General features: G+C 28.3%; 1 protein-coding gene across 1 annotated transcript in view; it reads left to right on the top strand.

Annotated features, from left to right (window-relative positions):
- LOC101235628 (nitric oxide synthase 1) overlaps positions 1–25,618 on the top strand; it is a 153,258-nt gene extending 127,640 nt beyond the window's left edge. Inside the window, exons 24-28 of the mRNA XM_065795281.1 lie at positions 4,997–5,075; positions 5,340–5,610; positions 6,507–6,698; positions 25,182–25,338; positions 25,439–25,618. Of these exons, the coding sequence (XP_065651353.1) occupies positions 4,997–5,075; positions 5,340–5,610; positions 6,507–6,698; positions 25,182–25,338; positions 25,439–25,542 (803 nt within the window). The 3' untranslated portion in view covers positions 25,543–25,618. The remainder of the gene's footprint in view (positions 1–4,996; positions 5,076–5,339; positions 5,611–6,506; positions 6,699–25,181; positions 25,339–25,438) is intronic.
- The last annotated feature ends 501 nt before the right edge of the window (positions 25,619–26,119 follow it).

The following is a 26,119-nucleotide window of genomic DNA, read 5'->3' as shown; positions in this document are numbered from 1 at the left end:
CATTAGCTGGTAGTCTAGCATGTTTGTTCAAATTCTTTTGTTTGTGATCTGGTTCATTTAGTTTTAGGCTTTTTTTTTTTTTTTTTTTTGAATTTTTTACACATTTCAGTAAATCATTTTCAATAAAATAATTAAATTAAAAAATCACAATAAAAAATAAAAAAAAAACATAAATCAAATGTGCAAGTATTTGAACAAAAAAAAATGCAGAGAATCATTGGAGGTCTTTTTATAAAGAACCGTTTGTAAATTGCAAGTTCATCATTAATTTTTAAAATTTTGGACAGTGCCCCGGTTTTTTTTCTGCATACCATTAAATTTTCTTCAAAATTCTCATGTGCATTTTGAGTTATGCTTGTTCATCTCCAGTAATGGCATCATTTTTATAAAGAATGTTATTTTCCTCTATTTTTATTTTTAAGTATTTGATATATAATTTTGGCTTAATTTTAGAGAATTTTTAGAGGTCTTTTGGTAACATTAAACCTTTAGTTTTTTTATTAACAAAATATTTTGGAAATTTAACATTGTATATTTTACAAAAAGTTTTAAAGAATGTGTCATAAGATTAACATCTGCAGAAATATTTAATCCAATAAAGCAGAGATAATTGTTTTCTAAATGATTTAAATTTGCTAAAGTAAAAAAGTGTTTTTTAACTGTTACTTTTTGTTGGGGTATGTTTACTGTGTTAATTGATAAAAAGCTTTCATAATTGTTAAATTTATTTGAATTTATTTTTTACTATTACTATTAGACCTTAATAAGTGAAAGAAAATTTTTTCAAAATCATGTGCTATTATTTGTTATAAACAACCTTAGCATATTTACCTTTTTATTTTAAATCTTTAGTGTCTGTAAACTACTTTTTCCTAGCCCGTTTGTTTGTTTGCAAAAATCTTTCTTTATGAAAAAGTTTGATTCCAGAGTTTCATTTTGATATACATGTTCATGAAAGTTGTTTTGTCTTTAAAATTAAAAAATTTTGTAACAATGCACAGTGGGACAGAATACCAAAATGATCCACAGCGGGACAGAATACTAATATACCAAAAAATAATTGTCATGAAAACATGTTCATTAGAGGAAAACATGTTCATTAAAGGAAATATCAAGTTAAAAAAAACGTTAAATATAAATTGAAACATTTTTTTATGCGGTTATTTACATGTGAGTTTGACGTGTTTCAAAGCACTATTTTGCATTTTTTAGTTATCAACTTTCTTACGCTACTATTGTTTTAAACTAATTTGATTGAGTATCATTATAAAATATATTATTTGAATTAACATTGTTTTTTTCACTTAGACTTTTCAAAACAATTTAACAGTTTAATCCTTAGTTTTTTAAACAGTTTAATCCTTAGTTTTTATCCATCAATAATGGACAGTTTTCAATATTTTTTTTGCTACTATTGCTATTAGGTATCAGATAAACCATCCCCCAATATCCTCTAAACATTTGATTATGTAAATGTATGTAAATAGCCATACATCATAATATTTTGCAACTTTTTGCACTAAATAAAGTTGTTACAAGTAAATCATATTCATTTCATAGTATTTATTTTAAAAAAGCATTTTTAATAAGTTCTTAAAACTCTAATGTTTTGAAGTAACTTTTCAACTACAAATCAATTATGGAAAGTGTGTAAATACAAATATTGAATAATTTTTTCAATTTACCAATGATTTCAATAAAAAAAGTTTTTTTTGTTTTATATATGGTGATTGTTGCTGCCTTTCCACCTGTTCCACCAACATGTATCCTGCATATAACAATATAAAACCATTAAAACTTTTGTGCTACCCTAACAACATGACTTTTATTGGCTATACTGCAAGCATACCACTGCAAAGTTAATGTGACTCAACAGGTAAAAGAAAAAGTTGCCAAGTTCAAAATGATGTTTATTTATGATAGAAAAGTGTGACCTGGTATCTCTTTATTATAAAGCTGGTTTTGATGGCTCTACTGGCCTAAGCATATGTAAACAAAAAATGTCTGTTGAAAGTCTTTGTAACTTGAAAAAAGAAAAATCACTGTTTGTAACTTGCCTTGTTTCAATTCAGATTACAACATATTTTAAAGAAATTAAAACTGTTATTTGGAGAAATTCAAACTTCTTCTACTTGATATTGCTAAGATTTAAATTTGAAAAAGAATTAACTGATTTATTACTCATTGAAGAAACTACTTTGAAAAATGAGATCTTTAATCTTGTAAAACCTTGTGTTTAGTTATTTAATTACAAGTCTATTTCAGTCAAACATATCATTTCAAGTTACAATGATAGATGGCAAAGTCCATATTGCCTTATCGAATTTAACAAGCTCAAGTTAGTTTTACTGTATATGTGGATGTTCAAAGACAGGAACCAAACACCAAAAGACAGGAACAACATTGACAAATTTACAAAACTTATCTATTTATAGGATGAGCTTCAATATAAATTTTCCACATACATTCATGGATAAGATTTTTGAGTGTCTCATTCATATTTCATATAAGATACCAATTAAAAAATGGCAAGAAAAAAGAGACACAGAGAAAGCTTGTGTTAAAGAACAAAAAATAAATATACAAAAAAGATTCCAGCAAAAAATGGAACTTATTGTTACTACCCAAAATGTGGTGCATCTGGAAATTCATATGATAGCAATACTGCTCAAAAAGCCATTTCAAATGAAGATGAATTTGTTGAAATCACAGGAATAAACAAAGAGCTAAATGTAAAGTTGCACTTAATCTTAATTTGCATATCAAGTTGGTTTCAAGTAAATAGTTGCAAGGTTCGCTTATTTTGTCTGGAGACTACAAAGCTCTATTCATGTACCATTGGTATTACATGCCTCAAAGTTTTCACAAGATCTTAATTCATGGAGCATAAATAGAAAGTCTATTACTGCCAATACATTTATTTAGTTGAAAAAGCTCAAGAAGCTAGAAATAAAGAAATATAGAAATTTAGGGAACACCATTCCTGTAAAAATTCAAGAATAAAGACAAGTGAAGATGTAATGAAAAGACTTTTATGTACATCTGATCAAGTTATTTCATCTTATAGAGAAACTGTTTCATCAGTAAAAAAAATTTACTCCGGGTGTTATTGAACCTTTTAATTGCAAGAATTCTATGTTCTAGAATAAAGACAAATATTTGTAATTTTGTAATTTAAAAAAAAACTTTTTACATAAAGTTTTTAATAATAAATATAAATATTTATATCAAAATGAATATTAGCTTGATATTTATTTTGTATGGTTTGTATAATTAGTTTAAATAACAAAATAAACAGTTCTAATAACAAAAGTTAAAAAAATAATTTTGGCACAAAAAATTCGGTTTTGTCCCACTGTACGATGTGTGATCTGTTTTTATATTATTTTAACTTTTTTTTTTTTTTTTCATGATGTGGTCATTTTTTTCATTCACTATGTGGCCATTTTTAAAAACAAAATTGCAGTTCAAGTTTTGTTTTAAAAAAATTTTGGACTTTTTTTTTGCAATCTTAACTTTCGTTAACTGATCCTACAATCCCATTTATTCTTAAATTGTTACCCCTATTTCTATCTAGGCTCTGCAAATTTATCTTTCATAGTTTCAGTAACAATACTTTTTAATCTTGAGTATTTTCAGGTTCAACTGAAAAGGTTCAACTTGTCATGTTAAAACTTATTTTTGCTTATAAAACTTTTTATTTGAATTGTGTTCAAAGTTAAGAATATTTCATCTTTTTTGAGTGGTAATTTAGTTTTCCAATCAATCAATTTTGCCATTAAAAATTTTAATAATTATTGTGAAGTTTGACTTTCATATTTTTATACATTTTATATATTTTACTTCATTTCATTTATTCAGATAGGATTCATTCATTTAGTAAAGTTTCATTCATTTTAGTAAAGTTTCATTCATTTAGTAAGGTTCCATTCATTTAGTAAGGTTTCATTCATCCAAATAATTTTTATTAATTCAGATATGTTGCATTTATTTATATAGATTTTATTCATTCAGATAAGCTTCATTAATTCATTTAGATTTAAAAAAATTATAAAATCAGAATTCTCTTTGAATGTAGTGGTTACATAAAACAATCTGTAGTACCTTCAATCTATTTTCTCTCAATCTGTGATTCCATCAATCTGCTGTTCCCTCATTCTGTGGCATTGTTTTTCTGATAAAAAAATTTAGTGTTGTTTTATAATAAAGAGTACATTTTAAATTGAAAGCAGTTATTATTGTTGCTTTAGTGATGTTTTATTCATTATGTATATTTCATTGTTAATTTTAAAGTTTGTAAATTTCTGCAAGAAATGTCGCTAAAAAATGTTTCTTATTGTTATTTCATTTTTAATTTTAAAGTTAGCAAATTACTGCAAGAAATGTCTCTAAAAGATTTTTATAAAAAATAAAAAGTTTTTTCCATTTTTTTTACAAGCTTAATGAAAATACTTTAGTTACCTTACTTCTAGGTGTTAGGAATCTAATTATATAATGACATTTTTTTTACTTATTTTATAAATGATGACCATGATTACCATGGCTACCATAATCACAATATTTATTACTGATAAATATTTAAATTTTAATAATAATTTATTTAATATAATAACAATATATGTGATATAAAGTAAAAATTATAAAAATTTAATTATAATATTTACAATAATTTGTAGAATAAATTATTATTGCAAGAAGCATTAAAAGAAATTTATCAAAGTATAATTTTTAATTTTTTCTATTTTTTTTCTAACTTCAACTTTTTATTTTTCTAAAATATTCAAAACTTTATTTTAAAATAAAATTTGTTCAAAAACGATAAGTTTATTCCTTTTAATGATGTTATTGCTGTTCCCTTTTCTCTAAAACCCTTTCCTAAATTTTCTCTTCTATAAAACCCTTTCTTGATTTCCGTTTTTCCTAAAGCTCTTCTCTGAAAATATTTTATACTCTTTCAAGTTGGATATTTTTATTTTGATTATGAGTATATTATTAGATGTTGTTCACAATGGTGTGTGTTCATCATGGCTGCATTCAAGAAAATCTGAAGATGAAATTTACTGTTTTGTCAGGAAGTATTAATTTTATTTATCTTTAAATTTAATTTTTTTTTCTTTTTTTTTTTCTTTTGTTTTATACAATCATTCTTAAAAAATTATTTTTATAATAAGATAAAAGAAAGATTAAACATCAGGTTAATTGTTGTTTAAATTATTATCATTGTTAAATGTTGTTATAAAATTTTAATGTAATTTTTTTTTTTTTTTTCGATAGCTTTTTATTTTAATGATTTCCCTTCTTAGCCCAATCATGTTTTAACTAGTGTTTTTATATTTTAGGGCTCCTGCTTTTAATTTTCCAGTATCCTCATCTGCTCCCATAATAATGGTGGGAGCCGGAACAGGTATTGCACCTTTTCGATCTTTCTGGCAACAAAGATTGTTTGATATATTGCATCGGAGTGAGGTAGAATTTGGAGAAATGTTTTTATTCTTTGGGTGTCGAAACAAATTAGATAATATTTATGGCAGAGAAATAGAGGATGCAAAATGTCAAGGAGCTCTAACCAAAGTGTTTGTAGGATGTTCCAGACTACCTAGAAACCCAAAGGTACGTTTTTTAAACAAATCTTGTAAATTTTTTCAATTTAATTATGTTTTTTGGAATTATAACAAAAGCTTAACATTTTAAAAAGTTTCAAGACTGAGTATTTTTATTGTAGTAATACCATTAGGAAGCCTACCATACCACTACGAATCATCTAAGGTTTATCTTTTCTACTCTTAACCACAGTTAAAAAGTTTTCTCTTTTTCCTATGTTTTACCATTTTAAAGAGTCTCATTTGTCATATATCTTGACAACAAGTCATTACTTTTTGATTTTGTTTTTAGAACTGGAAGCTTGAGCTTTATATTTCTTTTGTAACAGCTTGTAGTAGCTGCAGTATTCAAAAAGGTTTTATTCATCCTGTTTTATTCAAAGCTGCAGCTTTTTAAAAATAAGTTTGTGAAAAAAAAAGTCACTGTTTTCATTTTCTTGTGATTTTTAAACAACCTGTATAAATGTGTTAACCAGTTTTTATAGCTCTTATATAGCATATAGACCACTCACAAACCATACAACCCTCTCACATAGCATAAAGGTTTAGTCATTTTAATTTTGTAGAGATTGACAGTTCTCAGAATTATTTTCTCTTTGGTTTTATCAACTACAAAAAGATATTATGTTTTTAACATTTTATAGTTTTATGTTTGTTTTGTTCATACTTTAAGTTATGTTTGTTTTGTTCATACTTTAAGTTATGTTTGTTTTATTATATTCCCTGTATATTCTATTCTATTATGTTATTTAGTCATTTTTTATATTCTATACAAATTTTTACACATTTATATTCTTTAGTTTTCTGTTAGTTTAATTAATTTTCTTGATCCAAAAGTATTTCTCAGAATTAAGAATTAAAAAAAAAAATGTTTTGAATAAATTTTATTTGTTTCTTTTGATATAGACTTACGTGCAAGACTTAATAAAAGCCAATTCAGAGGTGATCTTTAAATATTTTTTTAAAAAACAAGGTCACATATATATTTGCGGTAATGTTGCTATGGCATCGGACGTTCAAAAAACCATAATAAATATCATGATGGACAGTTTAAAATATAGTGAGCAAGATTGTAAAGATTTGATTCATAATTTAAAGGTTAGTTAATTAAAGGTTTACTTTAAGGTTTTTTTTACATATATTTTTATCTGCATATATATTTCTCTCTTTCTTTATTTAAAATATAATTTTTAAGAAAATTTAATTAATATTTAAAAGATTTTGTATTATCTTACACGGTTTTTAAAAGCTATGCTATGTATGGTATATATTATAGGGCTAAGTGATAAAACAACTATAGTCTTCTTTTCGCTCTTGTCATGTAAATTTTTATTTATTTACTTAGTTATTGTAATTATTGTCAAACGGCAAAGTATATATATATTAATATATATTAAAGATGTGCTGAAACTATTTTATGCCGAGTACCTGATTCTGGGTACCCGGGAAAAAATACAGGGTCTGAGTCTGGGTATCCAGAACCGGGTCCAGCTTAAAAAGTTGGAACAAAAGCTTGTGAAATCTCTAGCGTTAAACTGTTTTCACAAAATAACACTGATTAATTTGGGTTAAGTTTGCCTGAATATATCAAGTTTCTTTTTAACAATCAACTATATTTACACTCGAGGTCAAAAACGCAAATTATGCAAACTAAAGTGTTGCAATGTCCGTAAATATTCTTATAACACGATGTCCGTAAATATTCTTTTTCCCTCCGAATTGTTAATATTTGGAATAACTTGCAGTCTGACGTTGTTATTGCCAAAAAGAGCTTCATCAAGAGCTTCAAAAATAAAATTAACTCTATCAACTTTGAAAAAAACTGTTCATGCTAACTAATTTTTGTTTTATAACTGTGGTATTATATAAAATATATGTTTTTTTGTAATTTAGTGTTAAATAATCGCTAATATGCACTAATTAATCGAAAGTTATTTTATGGAAAATAAAAGAATAAGAGAGACACAGAATTGCAAAAAAAAAAAAAACAGTAGACCTTCTTGATTGTAGTGTGAATAAAATAAAAAAATTTAAAACAAATGAAAGAGAATTTAGACAATGCTTATTTACTGTGTCATTTTAATTTACTTCAGATTAGAATGAACAAATGTTAAGTATTTGAAAGTTTAATTACCAAAAGTTTTCTTGTGAAAAAGTTCTCTCACATGATAAAAAGAAGCTATTTAAAAATATGTTTGAACTAGTTTCCTTTTTGCAATATATTCTGATTATTTTCAAAATTGTATTTAAAAAAATATTTCAAGTGAGACACACCTATATTGAGTAAATAGGGCTTTGTTGTTATCATCTCCATAACACTCTTAGACTTATAGCTAGAAGTTAATTGGTTGAAGTTTAAACTAAAAGCAATCCTTTTAATAATATTTCTTCACAATTTAAAATACCACTTTAACAAATAGTTACAGCACTAAAGGTTAATGTTTATTAAAGATTTCTTTATATATATATATATATATATATATATATATATATATATATATATATATATATATATATATATATATATATATATATATATATATATATACACACACACATATATATATATACACACACATATATATATATATATACATATATATATATATATATAGCGGTAGTGATATATATATATATATACATATATATATATATATAGCGGTAGATATATATATACATACATATATATATAGCGGTATATATATACATATATATATATAAAGCGCTCGCTTCATAACCAAGAGGTTCCGAGTTCGATCCCCACCACGTCCCTAGTAGTACCGCGCTCAACTTGTTTCTCTGCGCAGCGGCCTTGTTCGTCAAGGTTCGTGTTTTGGAGTTATAGAGTTGAGAGAGGGTTATAACCACTATTAAGTAGCCTCCTCATCTGTAGTGGCTTTATCGGCCTTGAGGAGGTGAATAACAAAAAAAAAAATAAAAAATAAAAAAAAAATAAAGAGAGAAAGAGAGAGAGAGAGATGGAAATAAGCATTTGAAAGCAATTAGTAAAATTTGTAAAGATCAAGTGGAGGAGCATTTTCAATACATTGACATTTTTTGGTTTTACACTTCTCTTTGTGTAGTTTGGATCGATAAGTTATACAACTATTTTTCTAAGTTATAAAAAGACACTAAAAATGAAAGGAGCGTCTGATAAAAATCTGTTTAAAAAATATTTAAAGGTATAGTGAACCAAAATAATTACCAAAATGATTTGAAATAATAAAATTAATATTCAAATTGCATACACACATAGAAATGTATTTATAGAACATAAACAAAGGAAACAAAAAACACAAATACAAGAAAAGATTTTATTAAAAAAATATAATATCATTATGTCAATGCGATCTTTGGCATTGCATATCATTGGCCAGTGCCTCATAATTATGAGAGTATGATGATAATCCTGTTAGCAAACAATCATAAAGATGCTCTTCTGTGAGTCATCTGTAAGATTTATACCTTGATTTTATTAAGTTCATGTTTGAAAGCAATGATTTGCATTTATATGTTTAACCAAAAAATGATTCAATTTTATATGGCCCTTTTTTCAAATATGGGAACTTTTCTCTGTCCACTCTATTCCAAAAGTCCTCTGATATTAAGAATTTTAGCAAATTATCATTTTTAAGGTCCAAAATTTCTGACTGTACTACTTTTATTTTAACTTGAACAAAATCTGCAATACATGCGACCATTTCCATTATATTTTTTCGGTAAGTATAAGGATTGATACAGAAGGAAACAATTGGCTTGATATGTGTAAACTGAAAAAATCTCTCTTCAAACTGTTTTTTTAAGACTTGAAGATAATAAATAATGGCCTATTTAATTCATTGTTACCTAGCATTTTCTCCATATGTGGGAAATGCATGAGAGAAGTGATCTACAGATGTGATATCATCAAATCCAATTTAGTTTTAAATGACTTTACAGAGCTTATCATTTCAGCTAAGTTTTAATTTTTCCTCTGCTCCAAATTTTAAGAGTTCAATTTTTCCATGATGTCTGTGATTAATCCCAAATCAATCAGCCAGCAAGAGTCAGCTAGTTCATTAGAGTTTTTCTTTTTGTTGTTTATAAATGTTTTTCTTTAATTTAATTCACAAATCTTGTAAGAACCTTTCCTTTACTGAGCCAACATACTTCAGTATCAGAATAAGATCATATATTTTACCTTCAGTATCTTCTGAAAGGGCCTTGAAAAGTTGGTGTTGCAAAGGAGCTGCTTGAAAACAAAGCTTCCTGGTGGATAATACAGTGGTAGGACATAAAGTTTGAAAATGATTCATCCTTCTTGCAGAGGGCAATAAATCATTTGTTTTTACCTACCATTGCTGGTGCTCCATTAATGGTTATTGCAGACATTTTGTGCAAAGGCATAATTATTGACTTAATGTATGTTCTGAATGTTTTATAAATATACTCACCTCTAGTCTGTCCATACATAGGTAATACTTGTAACATATCTTTGTTTACTGTGAGTTACTAAATACCATTCTCACAACTAATTCTCACTGCTAACTGTGCGGTGTCTGATATATCTGTTGTCTTGTCAAAGCAAGAACCAGTCATATAATTTTAAGTCAGTCTTTAACTGAGTTTGGATAACTATTAAAATTGCATGTATTCTTCTTGTGCAGTGTTATTTGACAACTACAAGTCTTGTTAAATTTTGAAAGATGCAATAGTCAACTTTTAAGAATTTTCCAGGTGTCTAGTGAAAACAGTTTGTTGTGCACTTAAACTAGATTTTAGTTGACATATTTTTTTTCTTTCTTACTTCAGATTTAAGTGAGTAATTCACATCAAAAGTGGCATGAATTAACTAAAAGTGTTGTTCAACATCATGTTTTTTCAGCACTGCAATACTACTACTACACAACAAACAAAAGTATTTATTTTTCAAGTTAACGAAACAATATGATTCCTTCCAGTCAGTGTTAAAATTATAGGTTTGTTGTCTTTTTTCTCGGTCCACTTATTTTAGGACTAAAAAAATAAAAAGTAAATAGGAAGGATGAATAAAAAAGAGCAATCGCTTTTACTCAGTATTTTTGGATTAATTGCTCAGCTTTACATGAATAAAATATTTTTAGCAAAATTGCTCAAGTTTTTATTTAAAAGAGTAAAAGCAATTACTTTTTTTTAGTCACTTGAACTACAATATTGCATACATATGAACATATTTAATAAACTTAGACACTCTAAAAGGTTAAAAATCTGATAAATAAATAAAAAAAAATTCACGTTTTAAATTAACGTTTATGAAAAAATTTCTTCACTGTCAAATAGTGACAGGAAGATACAAATCATTCCATGAACATAAGGTTGGGAACCCCTGGGCTAAATATTTGATGCCTCTACAGGCCAATGCTAATGCATTCACACACCACTAATATATATATACATTACTAGTCAAAAGGGTTTCGATCACCTTTCAGTACAAGTAACTATTAACATTAAATTATTAACACTTCTTTAATTTTTAAATACTAAATACCTTTAAACAATAATTTTATAACAGAAATGTACTAAAACAATAAACATACTAAAGCAATAAAAATTAAAGATTAGTTAAATTATTTTTTCACGATTCTGGGTTTCTTGAAGTAACTTTTAGACTTGAAAACTGTTGCACAAAGTTTTAGCATTCTTTTGACCGATTTCTTTAATGTATGTTGTGAGGCTTTACTTTAACACTCTTACAAGAGTTCATAGAGTCATTCTTAATTGGTTCGTTGCATTCCTTGGACATTTCTATTTAGAAAGATAACGATTAACAGGCGACTTATAAGATTGCAAATTATATGAATCAAAAATACAAGATGAAAGAAGCGAATTCCAAAAGACTGATGTTCGAGGGAAAATACAAGATAAAGGACTTAATTGAATGATGAGTAGCGCGAAATTGAACTTTAGTAGATGGTACAAGAGATGCTAGCTCTTTAGAGCAGTGCCCATTATAGTATTTATAGAAAAGAGAAAGAAGCAACATTATGATGATGTGATAATGGTTTGAGGTTGGCTGCAAGCATATCTGGGGTCAATCTTTCTTGTTGGATTATATATATATATATATATATATATATATATATATATATATATATATACACATGTATATATAATAATGTATATATATATATATATACATATATATATATATATATATATATATATATATATATATATATATATATATATATATATATATATATATATATATATATATATATATATATATATATATATATATATATATATATATATATTATAGGAGATAATTTTTACACAATTTTAATCTCTGTTTAGGATTTTCCAAATCCATCCTAGTATTCCATACGAGGATGGATTTGAGATTTATAGAGATAAAGAATAGAATCCAGAGTAAGAGAGTGGCAAGCACAATAAAAAGATGGAACAAAAAATAAAGGTTAGATAACTCATTGAGTACGTTACCATTCGATAGTTAGCTGAAAAAAATTGAGTTTTATATAAGTTAAAGTTCACCAGCCACTGTGAGCCCCATGCTGTAGCAAAAGTGAGATCTTTTTAAAACTCAAATGCCTCCTCCAAGCAATCAAAGAGTGTTGGCTTCTTATCACGACAAGAATAAATGATAGCATCATCACCGAACAATGCCACTTTAGATGTGAGAATTTCTAGGAGATCCTTAATGTAAATTTAAAAAGTATAGGGCCAAGGATAGAACCTTGAGGAACCCCTGAAGTTACAGGATATGAAAAAGAGTGCTATCTATTGAGGACAACTTTTATACTATGATTGGTAAGCAAGGATTCAATAAATCTTAAAGTTGTTACCTGATACACCGTAGGAAGAGAGCTTATGGAGAAGACCAGTGTGCTTAACTTTATCAAAAGCTTTAGAAAGGTTGAGAGCAATAGCCTTAGCCTCTCCACACCTATTTAATGCACAATAAAACCTATTAGTTATTACTGTTAACAAATCAGCAGTAGAACGAGAAGATCAAAATAGGACAAAAATGGCACAAACTGAAATTGAAATGGCACAAAAAAGTCAGACTAACTATCATCTATGTACACTCATAAGTTGTGCACAATGCAACATTTAACAGAACATTGAACTGATAGAACAACCTAAATATTTTTATCAGTTCAATGTTCTATTAAATGTTACATTATGAGCTATTTATGAGTGTACATAGATGTTAGTTTGTCTGACTTTTTTGTGCCAAGTTTGTTAAGTGAAAACTTTATTTTTTTTTTATGTATTTTTCTTATCTGACATGCTTTTGGTTTCTGCAGCTTTTCTTTCTATATAAAAAATATATATATTCTATATAAAATATAAAAAAATAGGTTTCTATAGCTTTTCTTTCTAATATTGTTTTTATTTTTTTTTTCAAAAGCAATTTAGCCAAAAATCTTTAAGCAGTACCCAAGGTTTATTGCAATTACTATTAACCTTGTGTACTGCTGAGAGCTTAATGACAAAATAATATCCTTGTGTAATGTACTTCATCCAACAAATGTTTGTTAGTCTATTTCTTAGACCAACAAATACATCAGCTTTCAGTTCTTTGTTAGTGTGTAGTTTCCAAGAAAGTGTTTCAGAAAATTCAGTATTTTCAAAAAATTTTATAGATATGCACAGTAGAATAACTTGAGATATTAAGTATTTAAGATCAACTTTAATTTAATTTAACTTGGTCTTGGTTTACCATTTATTTTTTCAAAGTTAGTAATTTTTTAATTACATAAGTTTGTTTATAACATTTTAGTTTTACCAACGTTTCATTGTTTTTACATGTTTTATATATATTTATATTGTGTCAAGTCAGGTGCATGGTCTTCATGATCACCCAGCTACTGATAACATGTAACCCAGTACAACCTGTTTCATGTTCAGCTTCCTTATGGGATTCGTTTTCTAAGCAAAGGCTGGAATAAGTTTGCTTCCTGTCATTGGTTCCATTTAAAATTAGTCATGCCTATAGTAATATATAGTGTGTGTGTGTATATATATATATATATATATATATATATATATATATATATATATATATATATATATATATATATATATATATATATATATATATATATATATATATATATATATATATATATATATATACATATATATTTGTATATACATATATATATATATACATATATATATATATATATATATATATATATATATATATATATATATATATATATATATAGTATATATATATATATATATATATGTATATGTATATGTATATATATATATATATATATATATATATATATATATATATATATAATATATATATATATATATATATATATATAAATTAGTAAAAAACACTTACCTAACTTTTATCTTCGACTTGAAGTTTCACCATTGCTGGATCATCAGGTCTTCCTGATGATCCAGCAATGGTGAAACTTCAAGTCGAAGATAAAAGTTAGATAAGTGTTTTTACTAATTTATTATTGCTCTGTTCTTTAAGAACATTGAGCACTCTATTTGTAAAATACACTAACATAATTTACATATATATATATATATATATATATATATATATATATATATATATATATATATATATATATATATATATATATATATTTATGTGTGTCTTTTATATAGTGGAGGTGCCTTAGTTAGTGTTTTAGCTCACCTGTAATCTACTTTATATGTATGCTTGTGTTCTGTCTAAACCTCGGGTGTAGTGTTGACTCACTCGTAAGTTGCTCTTAGTATGTATGTGTTCTGTCTGAACCTCTGGCCCGATATTTACTCACTTGTAAGTTACTTTATGTATGTATGTTTTCTGTTTAAATGTTTAAATGTTCTGTTTAAATATGCTTTGATGCAGTGTGAGCTCATTAACTAACTAGACGCTCCAACTATAAAACCTGTGCTCACCCTTATCTCCAGTATTTTGTTAGATGTAATATTTTTTCTAATGCATTTCCAAAATATCATACCCAATGTTTTAAGGTACTATTTGCAGGAAGTAGCTCCTTTTAATTAGTTTAGGTCAAGTCAGGTTCAGCATCATCACAGTCACCCTGCTAATGGTATTACATAACCCAGTACTACCTGCCCCATGCCCTGCTGCTTTGTAGAGTGTGCTTTTTTAGGCAAAGGCAAGGAGAAACAAACTCTGACTTAAAAATCTCCTACCTTTGGGCTCTTGGTTGAGTAAAAGCTAGAGATGGTGTCTCAATAAAAATACTCATCTTGGGCAGATGTTAACTGCATCTAGCTACTGTCTTGTAGGAGGCCTTCTAGGCAAAGACTTTTAGGTAAGCAGAATAATTTTGCTTACCAGCCTTGAACCCCTTCTTCATCGTCATTAGGTTGGCATAGATGTAAATCTGTGTTACATTGTTTCCTGCCTAGGATGATGAATGCTGGATCTTCTTGACTCTACTCATAGGTTTTTGCTTGTGCCTCATTGATAGTGGTTATAGAACTCTTCCAGTTATCTCCTAATGAGGGTACAGCTCTAAAATTCAGTTTTATGGTTCTGAGGCTGGCTGGTAGTAAGGTTTACCCAACTCTATGGTAGCTCTCAGAGAGGCTGATTCCATCAACAGCTTCAAAATATAAGACTGTTAACAGTGCCATGTAGCACATATGGTGTCCCTGCTAATGCTTTTGGTGCTCATTGTTGAGGCCAGATAAGGAGCCCTGTTTTAATATGAAGTCTGTTTAAGCAACCTTCCATCAGTTGAATCTTACCTTTTCCCAAATTCAACAGACTTGCTTGCTCTTAGTGAGACTAATTTAAATTCTGCTATTCCTTTTTCTGAGTATTGATGGGTACTATCTTTTGATTTGCAAAGACTTTAATAGCCATATGCTTAGCTTGGAGGTATACATATGTATCAATTCACCTATTTGTTATAAAATCAGGTTCAAATCCTTTGGCCATTCTTTTATGTGCTTCCGCTAGCACCTCTTTACTCTATCACCTTTCTCTTTGTTCCTTATCAATCTTCTTCCCAAGACTGCACTCTTTTAGATTTAATTTCTGATCAAGTTGACCATGTCCATGTTATTGGTGATTTTAATGCTCCTCACACTGAATGGCTTGGCTCTAATGCCACTGACCCTGCTGGCACTAAAGTCTATAACTTCTGCATTTCTCAATACCTTACTCAGATAGTTAACTATGTGACTCGTTTTCCTGACAACCCTAATCATTTATCTTCACTCCTTGATTTATGTTTGGTCTCTGATCCTAGCTTGTGTTCAGTTTCTCTCTTTTCTCTTTTAGGTGGTTCTGACCTTGCAATGATCTCTTTAAATTTTTTATCTCATACTACCTTTTCGAACTCACCCTATCATTGCACTACTTTTTTTTTTTTTTTTTTTCAGATTATTCGCCTCCCCAAGGCCCGAGGGGGCCACTACAGTCAAGGAGGCTACTCATTTTTTTTGTGTTTTTTATTTTTTAGTTATTATTCGTGGTGCAACCCTCTCTCAACTCTTTAACTCCGAAACACAAACCTTGCCGAGCAAGGCCGCTGCGCGGAGAAACTAAGTTGAGCGCGGTACTTCCAGGGACGTGGTGGGAGTCGAACTCCGAACCTCTCGCTTACAGAGCGAGCGCACTAACCACTACACCACTACCGCATTACTTACTACAATCCTAAAGCTGACTAGTATTCTTTTTGTGAGTTTCTTTGTGATGGTCCTTGGGCTGATGATTTTCCATTTCAGCTGAAAAATGTGCCTCCTACGTAACCCCCTGGATTCAGACAGGAATGGATGCTTTTATTTCTTGTCTACGGTTCCAAGCTAAACCTCATTCTACCTCATTATTTTCACCTTCCCGTGCAGTTGCTATATCTAATTGTAATCAATTTTTTTCATCTTTTTTAAAAGAACACTTCTCTAACATTTATGGGACTAATCTTATTACCTCTCCCAAGGATATAACAGAACTAATTACAAAGAACCTTTTTGTCTAATTCGACTCTTGAATCTTACAGCCATTCTCTTTCCTCCATTTCAGCTGAACAAGTTAACCCATTGGTAGAAATTTAAATCACTCCAGCTTCCATTGCTAAAATCATCAATTAAACTCTTCTACAGCTTGTGGTCCAAATAACAGTCATAGTCTTACAAAATTATACTCCAGAACTTCAATTCTCTCTAAAATATTTAATAAGTGCTTGACTGAGTTTTTTTTTATCTTAAATCTAATCTCACTTCTGTAACAGATTGAGGCTCCCAGTGGCTTGTAAGTTTTGACTCGAACAAAACTTAGTTACTGCAAACAAGTATAGCAATACTGACAACATTAATGAATGGCAACCTTCTCACTGAGTCCTTTTCTTTACATCTTGGATTATTATTTACTACTGACCTTTCTTGGTAACCATATACACAATAGATTACTAAATTAACATCTGCTAAGGTTGCTTTTCTTTATTGTGCTCGCCATTTTCTCTCTTCTGATTTCACTCTCTACCTCTACAAATCTCTTATTCATCCCTGTATGGAATATTGTTGTCATATTTGGGCTGGTTCTTTTAGTGATACTCTTTCTCTTCTAGACAAGGTCTAAAAACAAATTGTAAATGTAGTTGGAACTGGCTCTATCTGCTAAGCATAAGCCTCTTTCTCATTGTCATAAAGTTGTATTTCTTTTTCTTTTCTACAAATACTATCATGGTTGCTGCTTAAAGGAGCTATCATAACTAGTTCGATCAACTAAAACTCATTTGTGATTGTCTCGGCATTCAGATAAGTCTTATTTTTTTGCTGTATATGTCCCTGCATGCTCTAAAAGCTTTTATTTGTCTAGTTTTTTTCTTTGCACTGTAACCCTTTGGAACTCTCTCTCATCTTCATGTTTTTCTGACTCATAAAACCTTCAATTTTTTAAGTAGAATGTCAACAATTTCCTTGCTCTATTCTATTTTTCTTGTAACTCCCAACATAATAGTGGTTGCTTGCAGCCTTGTTGGGAGTGAATCAGAATTAAAAAAAAAGAAATCCATATTGATAATCAAAAAGTAAGTTATTAGATTCAAGATGAGACATTAAGTGTTTGTTCTTTAGTTTTATCATTTTACTTATTACATAGCTTTTTTATTCGCTTTTTTTATTTTAAACTTTTAATTTACAATTAAAAATTTTAAAACAACAAATGCTGTTTATCTTTAGTTAGAAAAGTAACAAAGATTTTAGCATAGTAATTATTCAAAAATGAGGTTAATGCCATTTCGAAAATACTTTTAAAAAAAGATTAAAAAGTTTTTTATTAAGGTAATTAAAAATATTGTTAGTAAACTAAATTTGTTTGTGACGCATTTTAGTGTAAGCATTTTAATATTAAGTTAATAAATCATTTGTGTTTATAAATGTTATAAATTATTTGCAATTTTTACAATTTTTTTTAAATTTACAAATAAAAAATTTTAATTAACAAATAAAAGAAGTTTAATTTAGTAAAACAAAATTTACAAATACAAAAATCAATTTTTTTTAGTTTACACATACTAAAGTTACAACTTTAAATTTGTCTCCCCCGGTCGTAGTTGCTTATTGAATTCTAAAATACTATGAAGCAGTGAAAGTTCTTACCACTAACTTATTATTTGACCGAAATTCTATTCGATAAAAAAAAAATTCATTCAAAAGACATTAACGTTCTATTTGTCTAAAGCAACAAAATCTTTTTTAACAAATTTTTTAATTTTTAACATTCTATTTGAAAAAAGTTCTATTCTGTAGAAAAACGTTTCGCTTCAGAGACCTTAGTATTCTTGAATGACTTTGACGTTCTATTAATAATTAAGATTCAAGTCAATAAAATAAAAGCGACAACAAAATGTCTTCAAATAATGGAAAATAGTATTTTAAAAAGAAATAAAAAAATATTCAATCAAAAACTATTGTAACGTTATTTGAGAAACACAAAGAAACAAGTGTGCAAAACTATAGTCAACAATGTATATCAATAGTAAGTGAAAGTCCTCACCAGTCTACATCAGTAGTGAGCCAAAGCCCTCTTCAGCCTTAATCAGCAGTAAGTGAAAGTCCTCATCATTCTTCATCAGTAGTATACAAAGTCCTCATCAGCCTACATCAGCAGTAAGCAAAAACAATGTATACGCAGTTCCTTTAACTTCAGTTCTTGGAAAAAGAAAAAAAAAGAAAGTCAAACCAGCACAAATACCAATCAAAAATACCAAACAGAAAAGTATGAGGTATTATTTCCCAATTTTTTTATTTGTCATCAAAACATGGTTGGTTTTGTAAAGTTTGCATATCGTTTGCCCATGGAAAAAAAAGTAATTGTGCATTTATTGAAAACCCTGTCAAATTTGCAGATCACTCCTTGGAGCGTGTTAACGATCACTTAAATATGCATAGGCATACTATAGCTTTAAAAAATAAACAAGCTTTTAATGAAATGTCTAAGCAAGACTCGAATATCTGGAAAATGCTGCGTAAAAATACCCTTGCAAAAGAAACATTAAAAAGTAACTCTCGTTTCATTATTAAAACCTTCTTTCATGCATTTGTTAATCATTATTGAACTTATTGCTGTGTGTGGTTTTAAGGAAGTTAAGGCACACATTTTGTCTAGCCCAGCAAATGCAACTTACATGTTTCCGGAATATATTGCTAAGTATATAAATGTTATCTTTTTATGGAGTATAGGATTTTGTCAAAAATCCTTTACTCCAGTCACTTAGAAATGGTGGTAGTTTTTCTTTTTTTTCGGATGAAACTTCTGATATTACTTCGATTGAAAGATTAACTATACATGCCACTTTCAAACGGCATTTTAAAAGGACATTTTATAGGAATAGTTCCATTAAGTAAGCTCACTGGTTCTAGTCACAAAATCATCAGCTTCAAATGTTTTTGATGTTATTCAAAATTTTTTTAGAGCTAATAATATCTCATTTAAAAATGCTCGCTTTGCTTGTATGGACACAACAAGCGTCAATTCTGGTATAAAAGGAGGTTTATAAGCCTACATCGAGGATGATGTGCCACTGTGTGTATGGATTGGGTGTACAAGTCATAAACTTGTGTTATGTTTTAATCATATTTTAAAGGACTTTCCTACTATTATGGAGGTAGATATTTTTTTACTTAACCTATGAATTTTTTAAGTACCGCACACAAGCCATGCATTTGCTGCAGGAATGCTCCAAAATCTACAAAGAACTAGAAACCATAGTTCCAGTGTATTGAAGTGTAACATGTTGGGATGCACATGATTGAGCTTGTTTAGTTGTGTTTAAAGGTTATAAACCGATTTTACAAGCTTTGTCAACATGCTATACCAAATCAAAAGAAGCAGAAGTGCTCGGGCTATTTATACAAGCAAGTTCACAATCTAACATCTCAACAATATTAATGCTCTTAGGTCTGTTTGAAGCAATTTGCCCACTTGTGCTAGCACTACAAAGTTCGCAAGTGGGAATTAGTCTCAATGATATTCCAACTTATGTCAATCAAGCTAATCATAGTTTAGATAATTTAATCTCGGGTACTCTACGAAAGTGTTTCACGGAAAAAATTTTTATTGAAATGAAATCAGTGACAGATGAAATAACTTTTTCCTTACCAGCCATGAGCCGATTAAAAAAAATTAATAACTTAGCCTTAAGTGAGTTTGAGTTGAATTTTGGTAATCGCTTTTGATTTTTGACCCAACACGATTGCCTAAAACACTCAGCCAACTGTCTAGTTATGGTAAAGAAAGCTTAGAGCAACTCATAACTCAGTATGGCAGACCAAAAAGTAGTAACAAATTTGAAGCATTACACATTAAAGTTTCAGATATCTCAAAAACCGAGACAAAAAATGAATTTGAAAGTTTTAAAATTATGTTATTTACTAAACGCCGAGAATGGGAAAACAGTTTTGATATACGTATATCGAAAGAAAAGGATCAAGAAGTAGTTAAAATTTAATTAAATTTAAGTCAAGAAACAATTTTACGCCTCAAGAGTTATGGAAAGTGATTAATAATGATCCTGTTTTAATAAGTTTTATGCTAATTTTATGTTTTAACTAAGTTACCCATTATATTTCCTTTGAGGAAATATAATAAGTAAATTATTTATTTCTTTTGCTTACGTTGAAAGATTTTTTTCAAAATTAAAAATAGTTAAAAATTGTCTTTGAAATCAGCTAAGCCAAAGCACATTAGAAAGCTTGCAACAGAATGTCCGAAGAAAGTATTAGATGATTGCAACAGAATGTCCGAAGGAGTGTTTTGGCGACGATTTGTTAGAGTACTTTGTCAGCGAGTTAAAATGTAAAATTCAAAATATGAGAATAACATTGCAACCTGAAAATTTACAACCTAAATCTCATTTTTTATTTTTTTATTTGAGCTTACAGACAATTGGTGAATATTTAATGTTTGTAGGTTTTTTTATGGAATATTCATGGTGATTTCTTGTATTCCAGCCATGTTTTTTACAACTTTTCTTTGTAGCACTGAATTTTTATTTGTATGCAAAATAAAAGCTTTTTGTTCACTCAGCATGTGCTAAGCTTCAACAAGTGCTAAGTTTTAGAGCTAAATGGTTTTAATAATCGTTATCTTGTGCATTAGATATTATTAGACGACAAAACTTTCTGCGTGATCACCTAGTTTTCCATACCTAAATAAATAAGCTCATATGTCGTGAAATGCTCGTTTAAAACATGCAAGGCAAACCTAGTTTATCTGAAAGCTATCAACCTTATGATATAAATAACTACTTTTTCTTATCGCCGATGACGTTTAAGGCAAATTTTAAAACAATGAAGATGTTTAAAATTTACACTAACAAATTATTTATTGATAAAATTATTATGAAATTAGTTTAATTTTATAATATAAGACCCTAATTTTTGAGATGAAATACGAGATTTCATGACATGAGAATAGCGGGCTTTGGCGTTAGACAAAACCTTTTTACAATGGTTTCTAGCAATAGTAAACAGACGTCTGTTTTCTGGAGAATTGTTTTGCTGATAGATATGGAAGTAATGATTTTGATTAGAAATTGCAGCAGCACAATGTGAGGAAAACTATGGAGAAGAGTGAGGCTTGATTTGAAATCGTCAAGAGGGAATAAAAAGTTCCATGCCAGTCTGAATCCAAGAAGTTATATAAGAAGCACATTTGTCAGCAGGAAGACAAAAGATTTCTACTTAAGGGCCATCATGATGAAAATCACGGGAAGAGCCCCAGTCAGCTTTAGGGTGTTTGTATGAAGAGATACAATGAGAGAGGAATTCTGAGGATGAAGAAGAATAAGATATTAGTTTTAGAGAGATCAAGCCATGATCAGAAGCACCTAAGGGTGAAGGCGGAGAAACTGAGCACTGACTAGGATCTGAAACAAGACAGAAGTTGAGTAGAGTAGGTAAATGATTGGGATTGTCTAGAAAGCAAGTTGGAAAGTTGACTATTTGATTTAGGGATTGAGAAAAGCAAAAGTTGTGGGCTTTAATGTCTGCAGAGTCACTGACACTAGAGCTAAGCCATTCAGTGTGATGAGCATTAAAGTCACCAACAACAACAATATTGGCTGATGGGGTAGGTCAATTTGATCAGAAATAATATCAAAAAGAGTTTAATCTTGAGATAAAGGAGAGCGAGTAAGCCAATATGGTGAAGTAGTGCTAAGCAAAAGCACATAAAAGAATAGTCTGTGTATTCAAACTTAGTTTCCCAACAAATAGGTTAATTCTTAAAAATGTAGATGCCTAGGCCAAGCATGTAATTATTGTAGTCTTTATAAATTAAAAGAAGATAATGATCAGCACACAAGATCACAAGATGAGACAGCTGAACTCAAATTAGTCTCACAAAGAGCAAGTAGGCCCAGAAGAAAAGTTGCATTGAAGAACTCGAATATTAGTGAATAACAGATTTAGAGAACTTAGTGAAGACAGTGGTTTTTTGTGTTTTATATTTTTTTTTACTTTAGTCATATTTAAATTTTTTAAAGAGCTTGATTTAAAGCACAGATAGTACTCAATACACTATTTAATAGTCCAAGCAATTGCCTCATTACTACTAATAAACCCTAAGCCGTAACAAAGGGCTTTAAATGTGGCCACTCTTGATAGAATCAGCCTGATTACCAGCTGTTCCATGTTACCACTAGTAGCTGGTAGTCAGGCTGGTAAGTACTGGTAACTGTTAGATGGTAACTGTTATCCTGCTACTTACCAGTAGCAGGATAACCTGACCTGATATACTTTTTTGATATCTTGCTAATTTGGGTTGATACCTAAAAAAATAATCAATTTGTTATGCTAAAATGTTGTTATGCTAAAAATCAATCAATTCGTTGTGCTAAAAAATTAACTGATTGTTTATAATATTGCTGAAGTATATTTTGATAAAAATTCTTATCAAAACTTCCTTCAATTCTGACTAAATCTCCTAAATTTTGATCAGCAAAGCAACTATCGCGGAACAACCCCCACTACACTTGTTACACATCCTTATAATATGTGGTTTTGGAAACGGTGTTGCACAATTGGCACCAAAATTTGCTTTTGGCTTTTGGTGATTTGTGTTTAATGTGTAAGACCTTGTAATAATTGTGCATAATTATTATAACACAGGCACAAAATAAAAACACGTTTTTTTCTATTCTGCATACAATGGGTTTGAAAACCAATTAGTTGCGATTAGAGTAGACTCGATTATTCTTAATACAGGTTTTCTTTTTTATTTCTTTATTTCGTTATATTATAATAACTTATTTATATTAGTTTACTATCTTTATTAGTTCTGTCTCCATAATTTTTATTTTAAACTAATTTATGTTCTGTCATTTAATATGTTAAATACTTAAATAGTTGTGATATATAATGGTATGGCTGTTTTATATTTATTTATTTATTTTATTAAGATGTCACTCCATTTACTTATTTTTAATTATATTAGTGACACGGAACCAAATTTTCTAGAATATAATTAATTCTGTAATTTTTAATTTTATGGTAAAATAAGTGGATAAAAACTTTTATTATTTTTATGTAGTTGAGTTACTGAAAATAAAAAATAAGTTGGAAGGGTGGAAGGGTAGAGTCATTCAATATTTTGAGAAGAAACTAGGATTTAAACTAATCTAGTTTATTTGAGCTTTACATACTAACAAGTAGCCTCTCAGGCATTTAATGTCATCTTTGGATAGAAAAGTCTCATAACAGATTTGCAGGAGACATTGGAAACTTATTAACATAGCAACATGTTTTTCTATTGCCAAATACATCTCTTAAGTTGATATTGTTGTAAAACTAATTTATCTTGAAAAAGGAAGTTGTAGATTCATTTTCCACAGATCAGAATTTCTTGTACAAAATATATAGTGCAGTTGCGTAAGGTGTTTTCCCTAATGTTTTAAAGAAGACTCAAATTGGCCCACATAATCATGTAAGATGAATGAATCTCCCAAATAGACTACTTTGAATCTGGTGCTCCATACATGGATTAAGAAACAAAGATCTACACAAATTGCAATTATTTATAACTTGTTGTTTAAAGAACCAAGGTATAATATAATTTATTAACAATCTAATGATTGTACCAAACTTTCCTGTTCATAATTATTTTATTGAACACATTGTGAAAGAGATCGCCAGGGCTTCAATATCTGTGTGTGGGGTATAGAGAGAAGAGAGTGCTTTATAAGGCTAGAATGGCACATAAATAACTGATGTGTCAAGCAAAAAAAAAAATTTTAAATGTAATTAATATTTTAACTTTTTATTACGTTTTTTATTACGTTTAATGATTTATAGCATTTATTTGCCGTTTTATAAAGGTAAAACTTTTTTTCTGTTATATTAAATAGCATAGTACGCCGTAGTGAGCGAAGCACGCTGCGCTTCTGAAGTGCAACGTGGGTGTTCAAATTCTTTTGCTTGCACATTTAATTTTTTTTAATCTTTTCAAATTTTCTAAAATACAAAATAAAATATTTTTAAAGTTCTATAGTTGTTACATAACATATATAAAGATATTATATACTATACACTATTTACTATATACAATATACTATAGCAAACAAAAGGGAAATAATTTTTTAAAAAGCTTAAAATTTCTAAAAACATCAAAATAACTTAGTATACTTTTTAATTCATGCATGTAGCATCTATTTAAAGTATATTATGTTTTTCGATAAAAGATGTTCTTTTTCATGTTACATTTAAAAACCAAAATAAAACTAGTTAATAAATTTTTTTTATAAAATCCAAATAAAATCATTTCACAAAAATTTTGTAAGATAAACAGACAGCGCTTTTCCTCATTAATCAATTGCAGGTAGGATGGCTTGAATAAAGAGAATTTATTTTTTTAACTTTTTTAGTTTTAATAAGTTTTTCAATTTTTTTTATAGCTTAAGCTTTCTTAAAGTATTTTAGTTGTATTAGTTTATTTAGTGAGTTGAATGAATGAATATATTTAGTGAGTTGAATGAATGAATATGTTTTTTGGTTAAATTAAACAATACTAACGATTTGCACCTGTGGCAGTTGGTCGTGGTATCATGTATGTAAAAATATGTTGAAATTATTTAGACTTTTTTTTTTTGATTTTAGAAAAACGGACGTTATCATGAGGATATATTTGGTGCCACATCAATTAAAAATCACTTGTTGCCTGTTAGATCAAACCACGTCACTAGATCAAACCACGTCACTAATCATCCTTTAAAATCATCTTATGTTAAATCAAATGACAAAATAATTCCGAATGGTATCGTTTTTTAGTTTTAGGTTTTAGGGCTTTTTTAATAAAATCAAAATAACTACATATAAATTATATATTAATTTTCTTTTTTTTTAATTTTATTCAGGTAAAAATAATGCGAGTACAACGAAATATTTTATAAAATGTTTAGAAGATCGAATAAAAAATGAAGCGAAACTTGAAATTAAGTGTAAAAAATTGTTAAAGTGAAGTTTCAAGCATTTACTTCTGTTTTGAAATTAACTTAACTTGTAAATACTTAACTTTTGTATTATAAATTTTTAAATTCCGTTTTGTTCATGTATCTAATATATAATAGATATATAATTTATATCTAAAATATAAATATGTATATTGCAAAGTTTATTGCAAGTTGTACTAATAATACTTTTTATACAGTTTACATTTTTTTTTTGCTTATCTCCAAAACTTTGGGTAAACATTTGTCATTTGCACACATAGACAGCGCACTTCAAATATATCTGTGTTAGATTGTATAGTTGCAAGTTAAATTACGTCTTAACTTGCTAACCTCTTTGCAAAATATTGCATATTTTGTACGATACCATACCATAAATTACGAATCGTCATCAGACTTGTGACGATTCATAATTTTTATTTCTAGTTTGATTCCGGTTTTTTCTTTTATTGTAAACCATTCTAAATTTGAAAATAAAAGGATAAAAGACAATCTGGACGATAAGGCAATAGAATAAGTTTATTATTCAATATATATATATATATATATATATATATATATATATATATATATATATATATATATATA

The sequence above is a fragment of the Hydra vulgaris genome, chromosome 04 (assembly GCF_038396675.1).
Source record: "Hydra vulgaris chromosome 04, alternate assembly HydraT2T_AEP".
In the NCBI taxonomy this organism is placed as follows: Eukaryota; Metazoa; Cnidaria; class Hydrozoa; order Anthoathecata; family Hydridae; genus Hydra; species Hydra vulgaris.
The sequence above is the reverse complement of the archived record's forward strand: the minus strand, read 5'-3'. Positions and strand labels throughout refer to the sequence as shown.